Raw genomic sequence first — 19,818 nt, 5'->3', positions numbered from 1 at the left:
AACGCTCAGCAGTTTACAGTTTGTGTTGCTTGAGTAAAATGTAAATCTTGCTAATCAGTGACTTTACCTCATTTAAAAACAGATTTGTGTTTTTAGTTTTTTTTTTTTTTTTTTTTTTTGTATATATATTATATATAGAGAGAGAGTATATATATATATATATATATATAATATATTATTGCGATGTGTGTTAAAACCATAAGTGGAGTGCGTCGAAATTCTAAAGTAAACTTACAAAGCGCAGACAGAACGCGAGAACGCAAGCTGCGAGAACGCCAACTCGGATTGGTGGAACGCGTGTTTACGTCACTACTCACTCAGTAACCAGATCGACGCGTCGCGCACGAACGCCAGCTTTGATTGGTAAACTGCGTGGTTACGTCACGAACCACTCCGCAACCCGAGATACGCGTCGCGCTCTAGTGTAGATTAAAACTGCGGACACATATGCGAGTGAATGAACAAAACCATTCGGGGCTCCAGAAGAGCAACTGGTCAGTAGAAAGAGACATTTTGAGTTTTAATGAACACGTTTATGTTCTCTTAGAATAACTGTCATGTATGGAAAATGATTAACAGAAGTTATGCCAGCTTCCTTTAAACTTGGATAAGTTGACGTTGAGCATGTCTGCAGATGGTCAGATCATGGACTCGTCATCTCGAACGCTGGAAAAACTGGAAAATGAAAATAATAAGAATGGGTCAGTAAAGCAGGTGCTCTTGGATGGATGTGTGCCCTTCTCTCATCAAGTGGCCGGACATAAATGCGGGATCAATAACACTGGTCAGTTCTTCTGATGTTCTTCATTTAATCTTCATATATATATATATATATATATATATATATATATATATATATATATATATATATATATATATATATATATATCCTTATGTTTACAGTTACAGTAGGCTATTTATATTAAATGGGATTTAAGGAATAATGAAGTGACTGAAATATTGTGTGCATCATACTGTTTGGGTTGGATTAGGCTGAACACCTATCAAAAAGTTTATTTTCTTTTAATTACTGTCCTAATCCTAGATATGACACTATATCCTACATGATGGAAATTCCAGTAGGAATCTTTACACATTTCTTTAGGACATTTCACTGAGAGCAAATTCAGTTGTCAACTGTGGAGGACCTCACTGGGGTTTTTCTGAAAGGCTTGCAAGGTTGAGTTGGGCAATATATCATGTTAGAGAACTAATTATAGTTTATTAAAGGGTCAGAGGATTTGTCACTTGTTTAACATGGGATGAATGTATTAATTTGCTTCTGCCAGCAGTCAGATGACATCATTTCCTCTGTTGTGGTAACTCTCATGTGTCATTTGTGGCTCTGTCATGGGGATTTTCTGAATGAATGAGATGTGAGCTGTTGTCTGATGGACTGTCAGATTGTCAGCAGTCAGCGCTTTGTTAAAGCAATAGTTCACCCACAAATTCTGTATTTTAAAAGGATAAGTTTTGATGGATATTTCTAAGACAATGGCAGTTAGTGACTATCAAGCTAAAAAAGAATCAGTACGATTTGTCTTTTTTGAAAGAAATAATGCATTTATGCAGCAAGGAGGCATTAAATTGATCTGAAGTCCATTCTGTAAACCTCTTTAGGTATTTATTATATCCTAGTCATAATGTTATGTAATTCTAATAATGACACACTCATTTATGTAGCTTATTTTCTCCTTAGTTTTTTCTTTCAAATGTTTTTTGTCTGCCTTTCATAAAAGCCTTCACATTCAAAATACTCACAGTTGTCATGATGATGAAGTGTTAGCAGGTTTTCAGTGTTTGCGTCTCTGTAATTGCACAGGTGTTCTGCAGCATCCTGATGGAACGATCCTGAAACAGCTACAAGCTCCTCCGAGAGGCCCACGAGAGATGAACTTCTACACACAGGTAACTAAGATGAATCCACACCACTGTAAGCAATACAAAATATATACAGCGGTAGTCTTCACATGCAAATAATGTCAGAGGGACAAACATCTAAACCAAAAAACAACAACAAAAACTGCATGCCGAACAGTGTAAAATAACTTAACTGTAAATTTCCATTAAAATGAATGAATTACACTTTCCTTTGCTCTTTACACTACCACTGTTCCTTTAGCTGCTTTTATTCAGCAAGGGTGCATTAAGTTGATCAAAAGTGGCAGTGAAGACAGTTATAATGTTATAAAATAAAATATTTTTATTTAAAATAAATGCTGTTCTACTGAACTTTCCATTCATAAAATGACCCTGAAAAAACTATTCCAGTTTCAAGCAAAACAACTGTTTTCAACTAATATTAACTCTTTGTTTTCAAAATGAAAGAGTATACCCCTCTAACAAAAATATGTTCTAAGAATGTTATGAAAACATTATTTCTGAATGTTTTCTTTTTCACATGTTTGCAGGTATTTGCTAAGGACTGTACAGATAAAAGGCTATTGGATTTGCAACAACATCTTCCCAAGTTCTATGGCACATGGATGCCACGAGAGTCACCACATGGTGAGATAAAACAACAACCCAGTAAACAAAAATATGTTCTAAGAATGCTTTGCTATTGAATTTTTTGAACATTCAAAATGTGCATTAAAAAAAAAAATCTGATTATTCAAACGGTATAAGGGAAGATTGTTGGAACATACTTTTCTTTGAGTGTTCAAAAAATCTGTTTTGTTCACGTTTTCATTTTTTTTTTTCTGGCAATGTGAATGGTAAGGAAATATTCAGTTTTATAATTTTTCAATCATTATGGGAATATTTTAATGTTCTGAAACTAGTAGTAACATCTAAAAAATGACAGAGGAACGTCCAACTGAAACACTTTAGAAAAAAAAAGAAAAGTTCCATGAACTCTATATTATATATATTTAATATATTTTTGTGCTAATGTTTTAAGAACCTTATTAAAGACCAGATAGCTTTGAACTCAAGCTTTCTGCATTATTGGAAGACATTAACTGAATGTTCCCTGTTAGCTGAGAAAACCCAGTACTGATCATATATGGATAGTGAACATGAAAAAACATCTGCAAACCATTTTACTTCCATAATCTTATGTATTTAAGAATAAAACAGGATATTCAGCAGGGGTGGAGTGTGCTGTTACATTCTGATAAGATTACAAAGGCAAAGATTTGAAAATATTTGATATAATATGCACAGATGCCCAATAAGGCCAAGATGATTGATGAAGAAATTAAAAAGGTCAGATGCGATTTAATGATGTATTGTGTCAGTCCTGGTTGAACTCAGCAATCACATTCATTAAAACTGTTCATTTAGTAGTCCAGTTTGAAGGTCGTCTGCTCTAGTTAGTGTTATCTGTGTTTGATGAATTTAGACTGTTACTAATGAGTTAATAATTGATAGGTGGTTTGGTATGTGATGAGGGATTTCATCCAGCAGTGGTATGTTCTTTGGAAGCTCATAAAGATGCTTATGTAATCATATTTTCTGCCTCATTATGGGAGTTGCTATGTGTCCAAAGTACATGCGCTTTGTGGGTGATGTGTTTGTTTAGTCTTTTTACAGTCTATGTACTTTAAAGGAGTGTTCAGTTTATCAGTATTGGACTTTACACTGTCGTTCTCTGTCCGCTGTCTTGTGTTTGTGTGTGACCATCCCGGTAATGACACACCATAAATCACTGTGTCAGCCGACAGCACTGAGAAAGAACTTGTCAGAAATAACTGACTGGTCATTGAGGCTTATCTGTTGACATACTGTCATTTGGCCTCTGAAACATCTCTAGCTTCAGTGTTCAGTGAGATTAAATCATTCAGACAGTCAGATGAAACCATCACTGCTTTTTAAAGTTGTTTTAAAGTAACATTTATTTTCTAAAGATGCAGTTAGGCCTGTAGTTTATATTTTTACTTGCCCTGCAAACATTGTCACTAGCCCAACCTCAAAGGAATAATCATACATTTTTATATTAAGTTACTTTTTACATTTTTACATATACATTTTTACTTAAAAAAATATTATATCACTCAAAAGTTGGAGTCAATACAATTATTATTTTAAACTAAATTAATACTTAATAATAAAAAAGTGACAGTAAAGACCTAAAAAACAAAAAAAAAAAAACAAAAAAAAAATTTAAAACTAATGAATTTCCTATTAATCTAAAATACAACAAAGTAAGTAAAAAAAAAAAAATAAATAGATAAATCACAGTTTACATAAAATTTAGCAGTGCAACTTTTTTTTTTCTTCAAAATTCTGATATATCATCACAGGAATAAATTAAATTGTAATATATATATATATATATATATATATATATATATATATATATATATAAACAGTTATTTTAAATTGTAAAAATATTTCACAGTATTACTGCTTTCATTGTATTTCTTGATCAAATAAATGCATCATTGATGGGCATGAGACCCATCTCTCTCTCTCTCTCTCTCTCTCTATATATATATATATATTATATATACTATACTATACTATACATATTTTTTCTCTTCCTTTGCCGTTCCACAGACAATTCATACAAAATACTCTGTTTCACACACTTTTTGCTGACAGATAAAAGATATGTAAAACATTTTAGTATGTAGTGTTCAGCACATTCACGTGATGGCATCAAGACTATCACTGTCATTTTTGCAATTTATATAGCATTTTTGCCATATTAATAACACTGATGACAAATCAGCAGAATTCGCAACAATCAGAATCAGAAGAGCTTTATTACCAAGTATGTTTACACACACAAGGAATTTGACTTGACGCAGAAGAAAGTAGTGCAGACATACATGATAGTGCAGACATACATAACACAGTAGGGATGATATATAACACAATATAAGAAAAAATAGGAACTAAATAATGTACTATATACAGAAATAGAAGTATAGGAAAAAAATTTATTGTTTAAATAAATGTACAGATGTGTTATAACTGTGCAGATATGTTATTTACAAAGAATGCAGTTTACAAGTGTACAAATTTTGGATTCTGTGTATAAATATGTCAGTTGTGATGGATGATGTATAATTATGAAAGTTTAATTATTCAGGCTGAATATAGCCTGCAGGAAAAAAACTGTTCTTGTACCTGGCTGTTCTGGTGGTTGGTGTTCTGTAGCGCCGACCAGAAGGCAACAGTTGGAAGAGAGAGTGGGCTGGGTGTGAGGGGTCCAAGGTGATTTTCTTAGCCCTTTTCCTCACTCTGGAGGTGTGAAGGTCTTGGAGGCTGGGCAGAGGGGCACCGATAATCCTCTCAGCTGTCCTGAGTGTTATGGATGAACACAGGACAGACTCAAGAACTGTTTCAGCAGCTCCTGTGGCAGGTTGAATTTCCTCAGCAGGTGAAGGAAGTACAACCTCTGCTGGTCCTTTTTAAAAATGGAGTCTATGTGAGTGTTCCACTTCAGGTCCTGGGAAATAGTGGTGGCCAGGAATCTGAATGACTTTACTGCAGCCCCAGTGCTGTCCATGATGGTGAGTGGGGAGAGTGCAGGGGGGTTTCTCCTGAAGTCCACGATCATCTCCACAGTTTTGAGCGTGTTAAGCTCCAGGTTGTTAAGACTGCAACAGACAGACAGCTCTTCAACCTCCTGTTTGTAAGCAGACTCATCACCATGCTTGATGAGGCTGATGACTGTAGTGTCATGACGATGGTATTGAAGGCCGAACTGAATCCACAAATAGGATCCTTGCATAATTCCCAGGTATGTTGAGGTGTTTCAGGATGTAATGCAAACTGAAGAGGATCCAGCAAGGGTCTAGTGATGTCCTTCAGGTAGGCCAGGACCAGTCGCTCAAATGACTTCATGATCACAGTTGCGAGAGCAACAGGTCTGTAATCATTAAGTCCAATGATTTTGGGCTTTTTGGGGACTGGAATGATGGTGGAGTGTTTGAAGCAGCAGGGAACTTCACACAGCTCCAGAAATCTGTTGAAGATCTGTGTGAAGATGGGACCCACTTGGTCACACAGACTTTTAAACAGGCAGGTGAAACACCGTCTGGACCTGAAGCTTTCTTAGATTTCTGCATCCTGAAGACCTTGTTCACATCCTCTACACAGACCTTAAGTGCAGGTTGAATGGTGGGGGAGGGGGATTGCAGGGGGGTAGGTGAATGTGTGAAGTGCAGATCAGAGCAGATGGGGGGTGGTAGACTGGCCTTTTTTAAATCGGCAGTAAAACACATTCAGAACGTCAGCCAGTTGTTGATTCTCCACAGACTGTGGGGGCGGTGTCTTGTACAAGGTGATGTTCTTGAGACCAGTCCATACTGATGCCGGATCATTGGCTGAAAACTGTTTTCTCAGCTTTTCAGAGTAGTTTTTTTAGTCATTCTAATCTCCTTTTTTAGTCTGTTCCTGGCCTGGTTATACAAGATTTTATCCCTACTTCTGTAAGCATCCTTTTTTGGCGTGACAAAGCTGTTTGAGTTTCTCAGTAAACCAGGGTTTATCATTATTAAACGATAAGAGTGTCCTGGTGGGGATGCACAAATCCTCACAGAAATTGACTGAAGTTACAGTCTCTGTGAGCTCATCCAGATCGGTGGCTGCAGATTCAAAAACACTCCAATCAGTGAGGTCGAAACAGGCTTGTAAATCCCGCTCTGCTTCATTAGTCCATCTTTTAACAGTCCTTAAAACAGATTTAGCTGATTTCAGTTTCTGTCTGTAGTTATGTGTCCTGGTGGGGATGCACATATCCTCACATAAATTGATATATGAAGTTACAGTCTCTGTGAGCTCATCCAGATCGGTGGCTGCAGATTCAAAAACACTCCAATCAGTGAGGTCAAAACAGGCTTGTAAATCCCGCTCTGCTTCATTAGTCCATCTTTTAACAGTCCCATCTTTTAACAGTCCTTAAAACAGGGTTAGCTGATTTCAGTTTCTGTCTGTAGGTCTGTCTGTTTGTTATAAGATGAACCAAACAGTGATCAGAGAGCCCTAAAGCTGCTTTTGGGACAAAGTGAAAAAAAAAAAAAAATGAAAGTCGTGACATTTGCCAAGTATGGTAACCCAAACTCAGAACCCATCCAAGTGCACACACACAGCAGTGAGAACTGAACACACCGTGAACACACACCTAGAGCAGTGGGCAGCTATATCCAGCGTCCAGGGAACAACTGGGGGTTGAGTGCCTTGCTTAAGGGAACTTCAGCCATGGGTATTGAGGGTGGAAGAGAGCCCTGTTCATTCACTCTCCACCCACATACAACTTCTGCCAGCACTGAGCCTCGAACCTGCGACCTTCTGGTTACAAGTCCAATTCTCTAACCATTAGGCCACAGCTGCCCCCTATGCATATATTACTGTCTCTGGTGGGACATGTAATGTGCTGCTTGTATTTTGGCAGTTCATGGGAGAGATTTAATTTGTTGAAATCTCAAAGAATGATTAAAATAGAGTCTGGGTACTTTTGCTCCATTTCAGTTATTTGTTCGGCCAGCTGTTGCATCGTGGCGCTCATGCACATGTTCGGAGGAACTTAACATTACACATTTGCCAGAATGAAAGAGGAAAACTCCTGTGGCAAGGTAGAAAGGTTTACAGTTTATGAAGAGTGCCTCTAAGTTAGGACTGCATACCTTTTTCAGCGTTGTTACATCTGAATACCAACTTTCGTTGATGTAGAAACACAATCCACCACCTCTCGTTCTCCCCATTAACTCTGCGATTCGATCCGCTCTGAACAGCTGGTAGCCCGACATAAAAAGCGCTATATTTTACCAAACATAGAAAAAAAATACCTTGTTCGTGCGAGCAAAAAAAATAAATCAATCAGGTTTGTTTTAGAAGGGAATGGACATTCGCAAGATAATTGCTTGGGAGTGCAGTTCGAAAGCCACATGTGCAGAGCTTAACCACGGCACCGGCGTGTTTCCCTCTTCTGCGTCTTTACGTGCATTTGAACAACACAGCTGTACCTCCAACTAGAATGTCCAACAAAACGTTTGAATAATCAAAAACCGGAAAAATAGTGTCTGGGATGTGTTGCTTAATGTTAAGGAGTTCGTCTCTGGTAAAACTTATAGAAGAAGAATGACAAAACACAGAATAAACAAACAAAAACATCAGAGGAATTGCGTCTACTAAAGATTAATAGTGTACTACAGAAAACAAATTGTTTGCAAGGCATAAAATGTTCCAAAAAATGGCTGTAATTCTGTCATTTGGGTCCACAAAAACTCTAGTGTGATAGTACTCTCAGAACTAGTGTTCCTGTAGCTCAAGTGGTAGAGCATTGTGTTAACAAGTGCAAGGTTGAGGGTTCGATTCCCTGGGAACACATGATAGGTAAAAATTGATAGTCTGAATGCACTGTAAGTCGCTTTGGATAAAAGCGTCTGCTGATTGCATTAATTTAATTTAATTTTTAATTTTAATTTTAACTCTTCTTCTCTTCTACTTCTCAGAGCTGTATCTGAAACTGGAGGATGTGACGAGGAGGTTCTTACGGCCCTGCATCATGGATGTGAAGATCGGGAGGAGAAGTTATGACCCGTTTGCGTCAAAAGAAAAACGTGAAGAGCAGATTAGCAAGTATCCTCTGATGGAAGAGATCGGCTTCCTGTTATTGGGCATGAGGGTGAGACAGCGTGTGTGTGATTTATTAACTTTCCTTATCCTCATTATGCGGGATCTCCTGTTTTTCTGCTTTTTTATCTCTGTATCCTCCTCTCGGTATCTGATTTTCTTATTACAAACTGTGAGGCTTCATAAACACAATATTAAGCTTCAGATCACCCAAGTGAGGGCTCTGAAGGTTCGGTGTCAGTGCTGCACAACAGAAATCCCCGTCTGCTGTCTTGTAAGGCTTGATCAATATTCAGAGCTTATCCGGACACTTGGTTAATTACCTCTGAGGAATACTGATAAGACATTTGATGATAAGATTGTGATGAAACCAGCGGTCAGTGCACATACTCCTCTGCTTTTGCTTTCTACACCTCATTGTGCTGCACTGGCCGTGAAGAAGGTCACATGAGGAGAGCTAGATCAAATTAATTCAGTCATTGAGTTTAAAGATCGTCTGCTTCTGATGGACTTATCATGATTCAAACAGCAACATTTTATGAATTAAAAAAAAAAAAATAAAAATTAAAAGTACTATAAAAATTAAAACAATATTATAATTGCTATTTATAAAAATAAGCACAATATAAGTTCCAATAGGTGTGATGCCTCCGTCTCTCTTCATCTGTTCAGTGTTTCCATCCTCCAGCCTCTTAGTAAATCATCTTCTCTCTATGCTTTCTGCATGTTCTTGTTTCTTTGCACCTAATTGGCTTCAGTGTCTCAAGGCTGGGAAGTATTTGCCAGCTACTGTCACCCTCACCTTCCTCTCCCCTCTCTCTCTGTTGCTTGTTTCAGCTTGTTTCATTTGTTTTGTAGTGTGGAAGGATCCATTCAGTGAGGCTCATCACAGTTTTAAGTCTGAATGCATGCCAGTCTTTCCAGAGCTGTTCTAAACCTAGTGAGATGCCTATGTAGACAGCATTTTAAGGCCTCGCAGGCACAATCAAGATTGCACTGTTTTACCTAATATCTGTCTGTGTGGTGTATCTTGCTAAAGCTCATTTCCAGACTTCAAGGCAGACCTGTTGTTTTGAAACAGAGCTTCTTTCATGTTTTTCTTCATTGCAGTGCGTGTGATGGATCTCCTCTGATCTTCTTTCTCATCTTCTCACCTCAGGTGTACCAGATCCACTCAGACAGTTACATCACTCATGACCAGTTCTATGGACGCAGTCTCAGAAAGGACATATTATTATTATTATTATTATTATTATAATTATTATAATTATTATTTTTATTATATATTTAAAAAAATATTAATAGAATTATATAAAAAAATTTCTTTATATATTACATCCATTATATATTAAAATTATTATTATTATGTTGGCTTGGCACAAGCCAACATACTGTTATGCTATTTAAACTTCCTATTATTATTATTCTTCTGAGAATTAATTTATAAAACGCTACTCCTCCTAGGGCTTTAAAGCCACAAGCCCCAAACTTGGCAGAGACCTGGGCCCCGGGGTGTAGTTTTTTTGCTATATCTTTTTAGACTGATCAGACTTACAGTTTATTTTATTATTAATTTTTATAAATCAGAAATCTCCCATAGACTCCCATTATCTGAGAAAAATTGCGCCTCTACAGGAGCAATTCCCGGGACTGAGGGAGGAGTCTGCCTTAGTTTCACTTTTAAATCGGTTAAAAAATACATATAAATACATTAATTTATTTCACTCTGACAAGCTAAAACAACATACTTGAATATTACAGGGGTCAGGGCTTATTAAAAATGTATATCTGGCCACAGAAGAGAGAGAAAGACGAGAGAGAATTCACCGCTCCGTTCAGCGAGTGGTCTCACAGCGGGCTCACAACAAACGAATTTATTCTTGTTTAACGACCTTTTAAAAATAAAATATTAAAGCGATTGCACACAATCCACCCATTAGAACAAACCAAGAGCTAAAAGAGGGTGTTTTTCAGCTGTTGAAGTTTGAAAATGCACGATTTGCGTCAGCTCTTTTGACAGCGCGAGACGGCGCGGCTTCACAACGACCTCACAACAAACGACTTTATTCCTGTTTAAGACCTTTTAAAAATAAAATATTACAGCGATTGCACACAATCCACCCATTAGAACAAACCAAGAGCTAAAAGAGGGTGTTTTTCAGCTGTTGAAGTTTGACAATGAAAGATTTGCGTCAGCTCTTTTGACAGCGCGAGACGGCGCGGCTTCTCGTGCAATGACACAACGAGCTCACAACAAACGAATTTATTCTTGTTTAAGACCTTTTAAAAAATAAAATATTGCAGCGATTGCACACAATCCACCCATTAGAACAAACCAAGAGCTAAAAGAGGGTGTTTTTCAGCTGTTGAAGTTTCACAATGAACGATTTGCGTCAGCTCTTTTGACAGCGCGAGCCCGCGCGGCTTCTCCTGCACTCGCACTACGAGCTCACAAGAAACGAATTTATTCTTGTTTAAGACCTTATAAAAATAAAATATTACAGCGATTGCACACAATCCACCCATTAGAACAAACCAAGAGCTAAAAGTGGGTGTTTTTCAGCTGTTGAAGTTTGAAAATAAACGATTTGCGTCAGCTCTTTTGACAGCGCGAGACGGCGCGGCTTCTCCTGCAATGACACAACGAGCTCGCAAGAAACGAATTTATTCCTGTTTAAGACCTTATAAAAATAAAATATTACAGCAATTGCACACAATCCACCCATTAGAACACACCAAGAGGTAAAAGCGGGTATTTTGGGGCTGTTGAAGTGTGGAAAATGAACGATTTGCGTCAGCTATTTTGACAGCGCGAGACGGCGCGGCTTCTCGTGCAGTGACACTACGAGCTCACAACAAACGACTTTATTCCTATTTAAGACCTTTTAAAAATAAAATATTACAGCGATTGCACACAATCCACCCATTAGAACAAACCAAGAGCTAAAACAGGGTGTTTTTGAGCTGTTGAAGTTTGAAAATGAACTATTTAAGTCGGCTCTTTTGACAGCGCGGCTTCTCGTTCAGTCACACAAAGAGCTCACAAGAAACGAATTTATTCCTGTTTAAGACCTTTTAAAAATAAAATATTACAGCGATTGCACACAATCCACCCATTAGAACAAACCAAGAGCTAAAAGTGGGTGTTTTTGGGCTGTTGACGTTTGAAAATGAACGATTTGCATCAGCTCTTTTGACAGCGCGAGACGCCGCGGCTTCTCGTGCAGTCGCACTATGAGCTCACAACAAACGTATTTATTCTTGTTTAAGACCTTATAAAAATAAAATATTACAGCGATTGCACATAATCCACACATTAAAACAAACCAAGAGCTAAAAGTGGGTGTTTTTCAGCTCTTGAAGTGTGGAAAATTAAGGATTTGCGTCATATATTTTGACAACGCGAGACCGCGGGGCTTCACAACGCCCTCACAACAAACGAGTTCATTCCTGTTTAAGACCTTTTAAAAATAAAATATTACAGCGATTGCACACAATCCACCCATTAGAACAAACCAAGAGCTAAAACTTGGTGTTTTTCAGCTGTTGAACTGTGGAAAAATGAACGATTTGCGTCATCTATTTTGACAACGCGAGACCGGGGGGCTTCACAACGACCTCACAAACAAACGACTTTATTCCTGTTTAAGACCTTTTAAAATTAAAATATTACAGCGATTGCACACAATCCACCCATTAGAACACACCATCGGCTAAAATTCAGATTTTTGTGAGCTGGTAAATTGTGAAATTGAATGATTTGCAGCAGACTCTCTGACGGCTCGAGGCTTCAACACTGGCATGGGGAAAAAGGTCTACATACGCCTAGGAAGCGCGGTAAAGTTAGTTTTAGGTTTGATATTCGCTGGATATTCGCCTAGGCTTGCTTTAGGGACCGTCTGCAAATGTACCTCTCAGTACAAAACGAAGTCCAATAATTAATACAAATTATGTTTCCAACATCACAGTAAATGTCTTGTGGGCAAACTGACACAAAATATTTAGCCAATATGTCCCTACTAACAATATCTCGCTCACTGTATATAATAATTATTTAAAAACAATTACTGTAAATCACCAAAAGGGTTTTTTCATGTTCCAAAGGTTGTAATTAAGTTTGTATTTACAAGACTGACTTACTACAGGTGAATTTTTGCCAATATCTCCCTTACTGTACGTACAGTACATAATAATTCTTAAAAAACAATTACTGTAAATCACCAAAATGCTTTTTTTCCTGTTCCAAAGGTTGTAGTACATTTGTAGTTACAAGACTTACTTACTACAGGTGAAATTTTGACAATATCTCCCTTACTGTATGTACAGTATATAATAATTATTTAAAAACAATTACTGTAAATCACCAAAAGGGTTTTTTCATGTTCCAAAGGTTGTAGTAAGTTTGTTTTTTCAAGACTGACTTACTACAGGTGAAATTTTGCCATTATCTCCCTTACTGTACGTACAGTACACACTCATTCTAAAAAAAAAACAATTACTGTAAATCACCAAAATTGTTTTTTCCTGTTCCAAAGGTTGTAGTAAGTTTGTAGTTACAAGACTTACTTACTACAGGTGAATTTTACAGGTGAACCTAAGCATGCAAGGGTTAGGGTTAGGGCTAACCCTAAAGCAAACATAAGAATTGATTATATAATAAAACATTAAGATATATGTACGTTAACTGAATTCATTATGCAATAAAGAAGTACATAATGTGAACCTGGACCCAAAAACCAGTCTTAAGAGTTCATTATTCAAAATTTTGATTTCTACATAATACAAAAGCTGAATAAATAAGCATTGATGTACGGTTTATTATGATCTGACCATATTTGGCCGAGATACAACTATTTAAAACTCTGAAAACTGAGGGTAAAAAAAAATCACCTTTGAAGTTATCCAAATGAATTCTTAGCAATCAGTATTAATAATAAAAAAATTAAGTTTTGAAATATTTAAAGTAGGAAATGTAAAAAAATATCTTCATGGAACATGATCTTCACATTTAATATCCTAATGATTTTTGGCATAGAAAATCTATAATTTTGACCATACACAGATTATTTGACTATTGCTAAAAATATACCACAGCGACTTAAGACTGGTTTTGTGTTCCAGGGTCAAAAAATAAGAAAATGTTCCATTATTTGAATATGCTTTCCTAAAGTAATTTAGAAAACATTTTTACTAATTTAATCAAAAGATGAAATCTCACACATTATTTTATTGGAAAATTTATTTGGTCACATCAATAAAAGAAAAACTTGTACGGTAAAAAGTACTTCACTACACACTCAGTAAAAGAGGTTTATGATAAAACAATTTAAAGCAATTTTCATCAGATTCAAAAGATTCATCAGACAAGAATAATGTACTGTACGTACAGTAAGGGAGATAATGGCAAAATTTCACCTGTAGTAAGTCAGTCTTGTAACTACAAACGTACTACAACCTTTGGAACATGAAAAAACCCTTTTGGTGATTTACAGTAATTGTTTTTAAAGAAATATTATATACTGTACATACAGTAAGGGAGATATTGGCAGACATTAACCCGTAGTAAGTAAGTCTTGTAACTACAAACGTACTACAACCTTTGGAACATGAAAAAACAATTTTGGTGATTTACAGTAATTGTTTTTTTTTTTAAGAATAAGTGTGTACTGTACATACAGTAAGGGAGATAATGGCAAAATTTCACCTGTAGTAAGTAAGTCTTGTAACTACAAACTTACTACAACCTTTGGAACATGAAAAACCCCTTTGGTGATCTACAGTAATTGTTTTTAAATAATTATTACATACTGTACATACAGTAAGGGAGATATTGGCAAAAAATCACCTGTAGTAAGTCAGTCTTGAAAAAACAAACTTACTACAAGCTTTGGAACATGAAAAACCCCTTTTGGTGATTTACAGTAATTGTTTTTAAAATAATTATTATATACTGTACATACAGTAAGGGAGATATTGTCAAAATTTCACCTGTAGTAAGTAAGTCTTGTAACTACAAACGTACTACAACCTTTGGAACAGGAAAAAAAAAACATTTTCGTGATTTACAGTAATTGTTTTTTAAGAATTATTATGTACTGAACTTACAGTAAGGGAGATATTGGCAAAAATTCACCTGTAGTAAGTCAGTCTTGAAAAAACAAACTTACTACAACCTTTGGAACATGAAAAAAAAACCATTTGGGGATTTACAGTAATTTTTTTTAAATAATTATTATATACTGTACATACAGTAAGGGAGATAATGGCAAAATTTCACCTGTAGTAAGTAAGTCTTGTAACTACAAACATACTACAACCTTTGGAACATGAAAAAACCCTTTTGGTGATTTACAGTAATTGTTTTTAAATAATTATTATATACTGTACATACAGTAAGGGAGATAATGGCAAAATTTTACCTGTAGTAAGTAAGTCTTGTAACTACAAACATAACTACAACCTTTGGAACAGGAAAAAAAACAATTTTGGTGATTTACAGTAATTGTTTTTTAAGAATAAGAGTGTACTGTACGTACAGTAAGGGAGATATTGCCAAAAATTCACCTGTAGTAAGTCAGTCTTGTAACTACAAGTGTACTACAACCTTTGAAACATGAAAATAAAACATTTTGGTGATACACAAATTTTTAAGAATTATTATGTACTGTACGTACAGTGAGGGAGGTATTGGCAAAAATTCACCACCAGTAATAAATCATTCAAAAAAAAAACAAACTTACTACAACCTTTGGAACATGAAAAAAACCCATTTGGTGATTTACAGTAATTGTTTTTAAATAATTATTATATACTGTACATACAGTAAGGGAGATATTGGCAAAATTTCACCTGTAGTAAGTAAGTCTTGTAACTACAAACATTCTACAACCTTTGGAACATGAAAAAACCCTTTTGGTGATTTACAGTAATTGTTTTTAAATAATTATTATATACTGTACATACAGTAAGGGAGATAATGGCAAAATTTCACCTGTAGTAAGTAAGTCTTGTAACTACAAACTTACTACAACCTTTGGAACATGAAAAAACCCTTTTGGTGATTTACAGTAATTGTTTTTTAAGAATAAGAGTGTACTGTACGTACAGTAAGGGAGATATTGGCAAAAATTCACCTGTAGTAAGTCAGTCTTGTAACTACAAGTGTACTACAACCTTTGAAACATTAAAAAAAAACCTTTTGTTAATTTACAGCATTTTTTAAATAATTATTATGTACTGTACGTACAGTAAGGGAGATATTGGCAAAAATTCACCTGTAGTAAGTCAGTCTTGTAAATACAAACTTACTACAACCTTTGGAACATGAAAAAAAAACCATTTGGTGATTTACAGTAATTGTTTTTAAATAATTATTATATACTGTACATACAGTAAGGGAGATATTGTCAAAATTTCACCTGTAGTAAGTAAGTCTTATAACTACAAACGTACTACAACCTTTGGAACAGGAAAAAAACATTTTGGTGATTTAAAGTAATTGTTTTTTTAAGAATAAGTGTGTACTGTACGTACAGTAAGGGAGATAATGGCAAAATTTCACCTGTAGTAAGTCAGTCTTGTAACTAAAAACTTACTACAACCTTTGGAAACATGAGAAACCCTTTTTGTGATTTACAGTAATTGTTTTTAAAAGAATTATTATGTACTGTACGTACAGTAAGGGAGATATTGGCAAAAATTCACCTGTAGTATTTCAGTCTTGTAAATACAAATTTACTACAACCATTGGAACATTAAAAAATCCTTTTGGTGATTTACAGTAATTGTTTTATAAGAATAATTATTTACTGTACATACAGTAAGGGAGATATTGGCAAAATTTCACCTGTAGTAAGTCAGTCTTGTAACTACAAATGCCCTACAACCTTTGGAACATTAACATAAAAACAAAAACAAAAAACTTTTGGTGAATGATAGTAAATTTTTAAAGAAAATAATTTGTTTGTACTGTACATACAGTAAGGGAGATATTGTTAGTAGGGACATATTGGCTAAATATTTTGTGTCAGTTTGCCCACAACACATTTACTGTGATGTTGGAAACATAATTTGTATTAATTATTGGAGTTCGTTCTGTACTGAGAGGTATATTTGCAGACGGTCCCTAAAGCAAGCCTAGGCGAATATCTGCTGTGTAGAGATTTGATACAGCTTGCCCAGTATCGATAAAAGCGACAGCCTTTTACATTAAAACACTCCAGCGAATCAGTACAAAAACAATAAGAAGAATATATTATAGAGATTAAAATGACTGCTTGTGAGATATTGTTTTGTCTTAGGGCAGAAAAACACATTGCATCGATCTCTCGAGTTACAGAGGACGCTAATTCTGGCTTTTCGCTGCAAGAACGGACAAATCATTCGTCTTGGCAGCTTTTTTTTTGTATGTCTATATTTTGTATTGTCAATAGTAAATATTACGAAAACAATAACTGTTGTTCTTTTGTCATCATTATGTAGTTTATGTATTATTATTGCAAAATACAATTTAGCAACTCACATAGTTATCATTCATCACTGCTTAAAAATGTAAGTTGAAAAATAAACTCTTAAAGCATGAAATAAGATACAGAATCAGTAAATTCGGATTTTAATGTGGGTATATTATCAGTGAAATAATCATTAAATCTTTGTAATCATTCATAAAATATTGGCCCCTTTCATAATGATGTTGTTCAGAAATGAAGGCCACAATGCTAATGTTGTCCACACGATGGCGCCACAGGATAGAAAATACTTCAAGATATGTTCACAGAGTTTAAAATGTTCCATTTATGTGCATAAATATAAAATGCATATACATGCATTCTATTTTCATAAACTTTAATAAAGCCCAATATAGTATTTATGCAAAAACTGTAATCCCCTAAGTACCATTACGTTTTTTTTTTTCTTATTTTAATAGTATTGACAACATATTTCTCAAGTTATCACACATAAAGTGAAGAAAAGAAACTATATTACTTATCTATTTTTCATATCTATTTTCACCTTGACTTAAACCACATTGTTTCTTTTACCTTCTGTGTTGTTGCCTACAACACTTCAGTTAGAGGACTGGGAAATAGCAAACAGGGGAAAAAGGCATGACTTATTTTGCATACAGCTAGCCAAACCTGTTGAAACTGTTGTCATAGCCAATGCTTTTTATTGGAACAGAAAACAGCAAGGGTCCATAGAAAAATACAGTTGGAAGTTTTTTTTTTTCCACCAAGGCAGCTCAAGAAGGTTGGACACACAAGTACAGTGGCTCTTTTGGCCCAAGGCCAAGCCAACATCAAAGTTATCCTGCGGGGTCACGCAGCTGAATACTGAGATTGTAATTGTGATTTCCAGGCTATGAAACAAACAAACAATACAACAACAAAAAAAACAAACAAACAATACAACAACAACAATCATTTTTATTATTATACACAGGGATCTAACCATTTTATTTATTTATTTTAAATGTAATTATTATTTAAATTGTGATTTCCAGGCTTGGAAAGCAAGCAAACAAACAAACAAACAACATCAACATCAACATCAACAAATAATAATAATAATAATAATAATAATAATAATAACAATTACAATATAAATATATAATTTTATAAATTTATAAATTTATCATGGGTTTCTTCTTTAGTTCTTCTTTTATCCAGAAAGAAAGAAAGATAGATAGATAGATAGATAGATAGATAGATAGATAGATAGATTTTACACATTATTAGAATTGGTAATAATGTGAACTACGTTTATAATAATGGAATGGAATTTTTATTCCCTTAGGCCTGAGCAGATTCTTCCACAATGGTCAAGAACTACAGAGGCATGCAGTTTCTCTGATCATCTCCAAAATCCGAGGCATTCTCCGCTGGTTTGAGAGCCAGACTCAGTTGCATTTCTATGCCAGCTCTCTGCTGCTGGTGTATGAGGGCTCTCCTTACACAACCAACAAATCCAAACACAAGCCAGCTGATCCAGCAACCGAACATCAGCAGGGGGAGCCACAGAGCAAGGCTTTGAACTTTCAGAGCAGTTTAACACACAGTCATCCGTACTGCCACAACGTTCAGCATGAGAGGAACGCCAACAGAAAACATGGAGGAAGTGAAAAAGAGCAAAATAAGGAAACTGGAATGAGGGATAAGAAGCAGTTTGGACAGGAGGAGGCAGTGGAGGTGAAAATGATCGATTTTGCTCATGTATTTCCCAGCAACAGTCCGGATGAGAGCTACATGTATGGACTCAGGAACCTTCTCTCAACTTTAGAACAAATACTGAAGGACTGACATCTGTCCATCTCTCTCTTCACTGGTTGGATGTTTCTGACTGTTGTTTTAAAGCCAGTGCAGATCATTTCACACACATACACAAACATCGCTGATGCCTTAATTTGGAAAATAGGTTTATTATATATTTATAGGGATAATTGTCTTAATCTTTTGAGATAAAAGAGTTCATTGTATTCTGAAAACATACTGTAACTTTCAGAACTTAAGACTCTGGATAAGAAAGGCTGTCACAGTTGGTTGTCAACAACTAAAAAATTACTAAAAATAGGTACTGTAGAACTCAGGGAAAAATAATCTTAAATTATGATAATGATAAAGCAGTTCATCTGTGCTGTCAAAACACTTGCAATGTGAATTACTGATGTCTCATAATGACTCCACTTCTGATGCAACTATTGATGTTTTTATTTTAAAAATGCACTTTGATTCCAAAATAAATTTTAGATTTATTTTTAACATTTATATTTACCTTATCACTGCCAAAAATATCCACATTGGTGTTCCTTTTAAAAAAGTAATGTATTTTATTTGTATGAATATTTAAAAATCATTTTGGCTGATATAAATCTGTAAAAACAATGCATTTAAATTATATTAATTATGTTATATTGAATTATATTAGTATATTCACTTAAGAACTTTATTTGTTTGAAAAAAAAATAAATAAATAAGAAAAGTTCCCAAGAACATGCTCAATGTTTTTCAGATAAATGTAAAGTTCTACAATGAATGCATTTTTTGTTTCTTTCTTTCTTTCTTTCTTTCTTTCTTTCTTTCTTTCTTTCTTTCTTTCTTTCTTTCTTTCTTTCTTTCTTTTCTTTCTGTTACAAGAGAAAATACTTTATGTATTATATACAATTATTTATGAACAAAACAGAATTAGCAATGTGAAGTCATTAAAGGAATAGTTCACCCAAAAATGAAAATTTTCTGAAACTTTACTCAACCTCAGACCATCCAAGTTGCAGATGAGTTTGTTTCTTCATCA

At 35.1% G+C, this 19,818-nt stretch overlaps 1 protein-coding gene across 1 annotated transcript; it reads left to right on the top strand.

Moving 5' to 3' along the window:
- The first annotated feature begins 383 nt into the window (after nucleotides 1-383).
- Nucleotides 384-19,233, top strand: ipmka (inositol polyphosphate multikinase a). The gene is made up of 8 exons (XM_042737425.1): nucleotides 384-494; nucleotides 635-784; nucleotides 1,823-1,908; nucleotides 2,412-2,508; nucleotides 8,409-8,581; nucleotides 9,689-9,759; nucleotides 10,812-10,821; nucleotides 18,324-19,233. Exons 1-8 carry the CDS (start codon nucleotides 458-460, stop codon nucleotides 18,825-18,827), a joined length of 1,128 nt encoding a protein of 375 aa, XP_042593359.1. The 5' UTR covers nucleotides 384-457; the 3' UTR covers nucleotides 18,828-19,233.
- The last annotated feature ends 585 nt before the right edge of the window (nucleotides 19,234-19,818 follow it).

The sequence above is a fragment of the Cyprinus carpio genome, chromosome B13 (genome assembly GCF_018340385.1).
Source record: "Cyprinus carpio isolate SPL01 chromosome B13, ASM1834038v1, whole genome shotgun sequence".
Taxonomy (NCBI): Eukaryota; Metazoa; Chordata; class Actinopteri; order Cypriniformes; family Cyprinidae; genus Cyprinus; species Cyprinus carpio.
The sequence above is the reverse complement of the archived record's forward strand: the minus strand, read 5'-3'. Positions and strand labels throughout refer to the sequence as shown.

Excerpts from the sequence above, each read along its gene's own strand:
- ipmka (XM_042737425.1), top strand. The coding sequence starts at position 458 with ATGAACAAAACCATTCGGGGCTCCAGAAGAGCAACTG. Across the intron at positions 1,909-2,411 it reads AGATGAACTTCTACACACAG|GTATTTGCTAAGGACTGTAC; the intron begins GTAACTAAGATG and ends ACATGTTTGCAG. Across the intron at positions 2,509-8,408 it reads GCCACGAGAGTCACCACATG|AGCTGTATCTGAAACTGGAG; the intron begins GTGAGATAAAAC and ends TCTACTTCTCAG.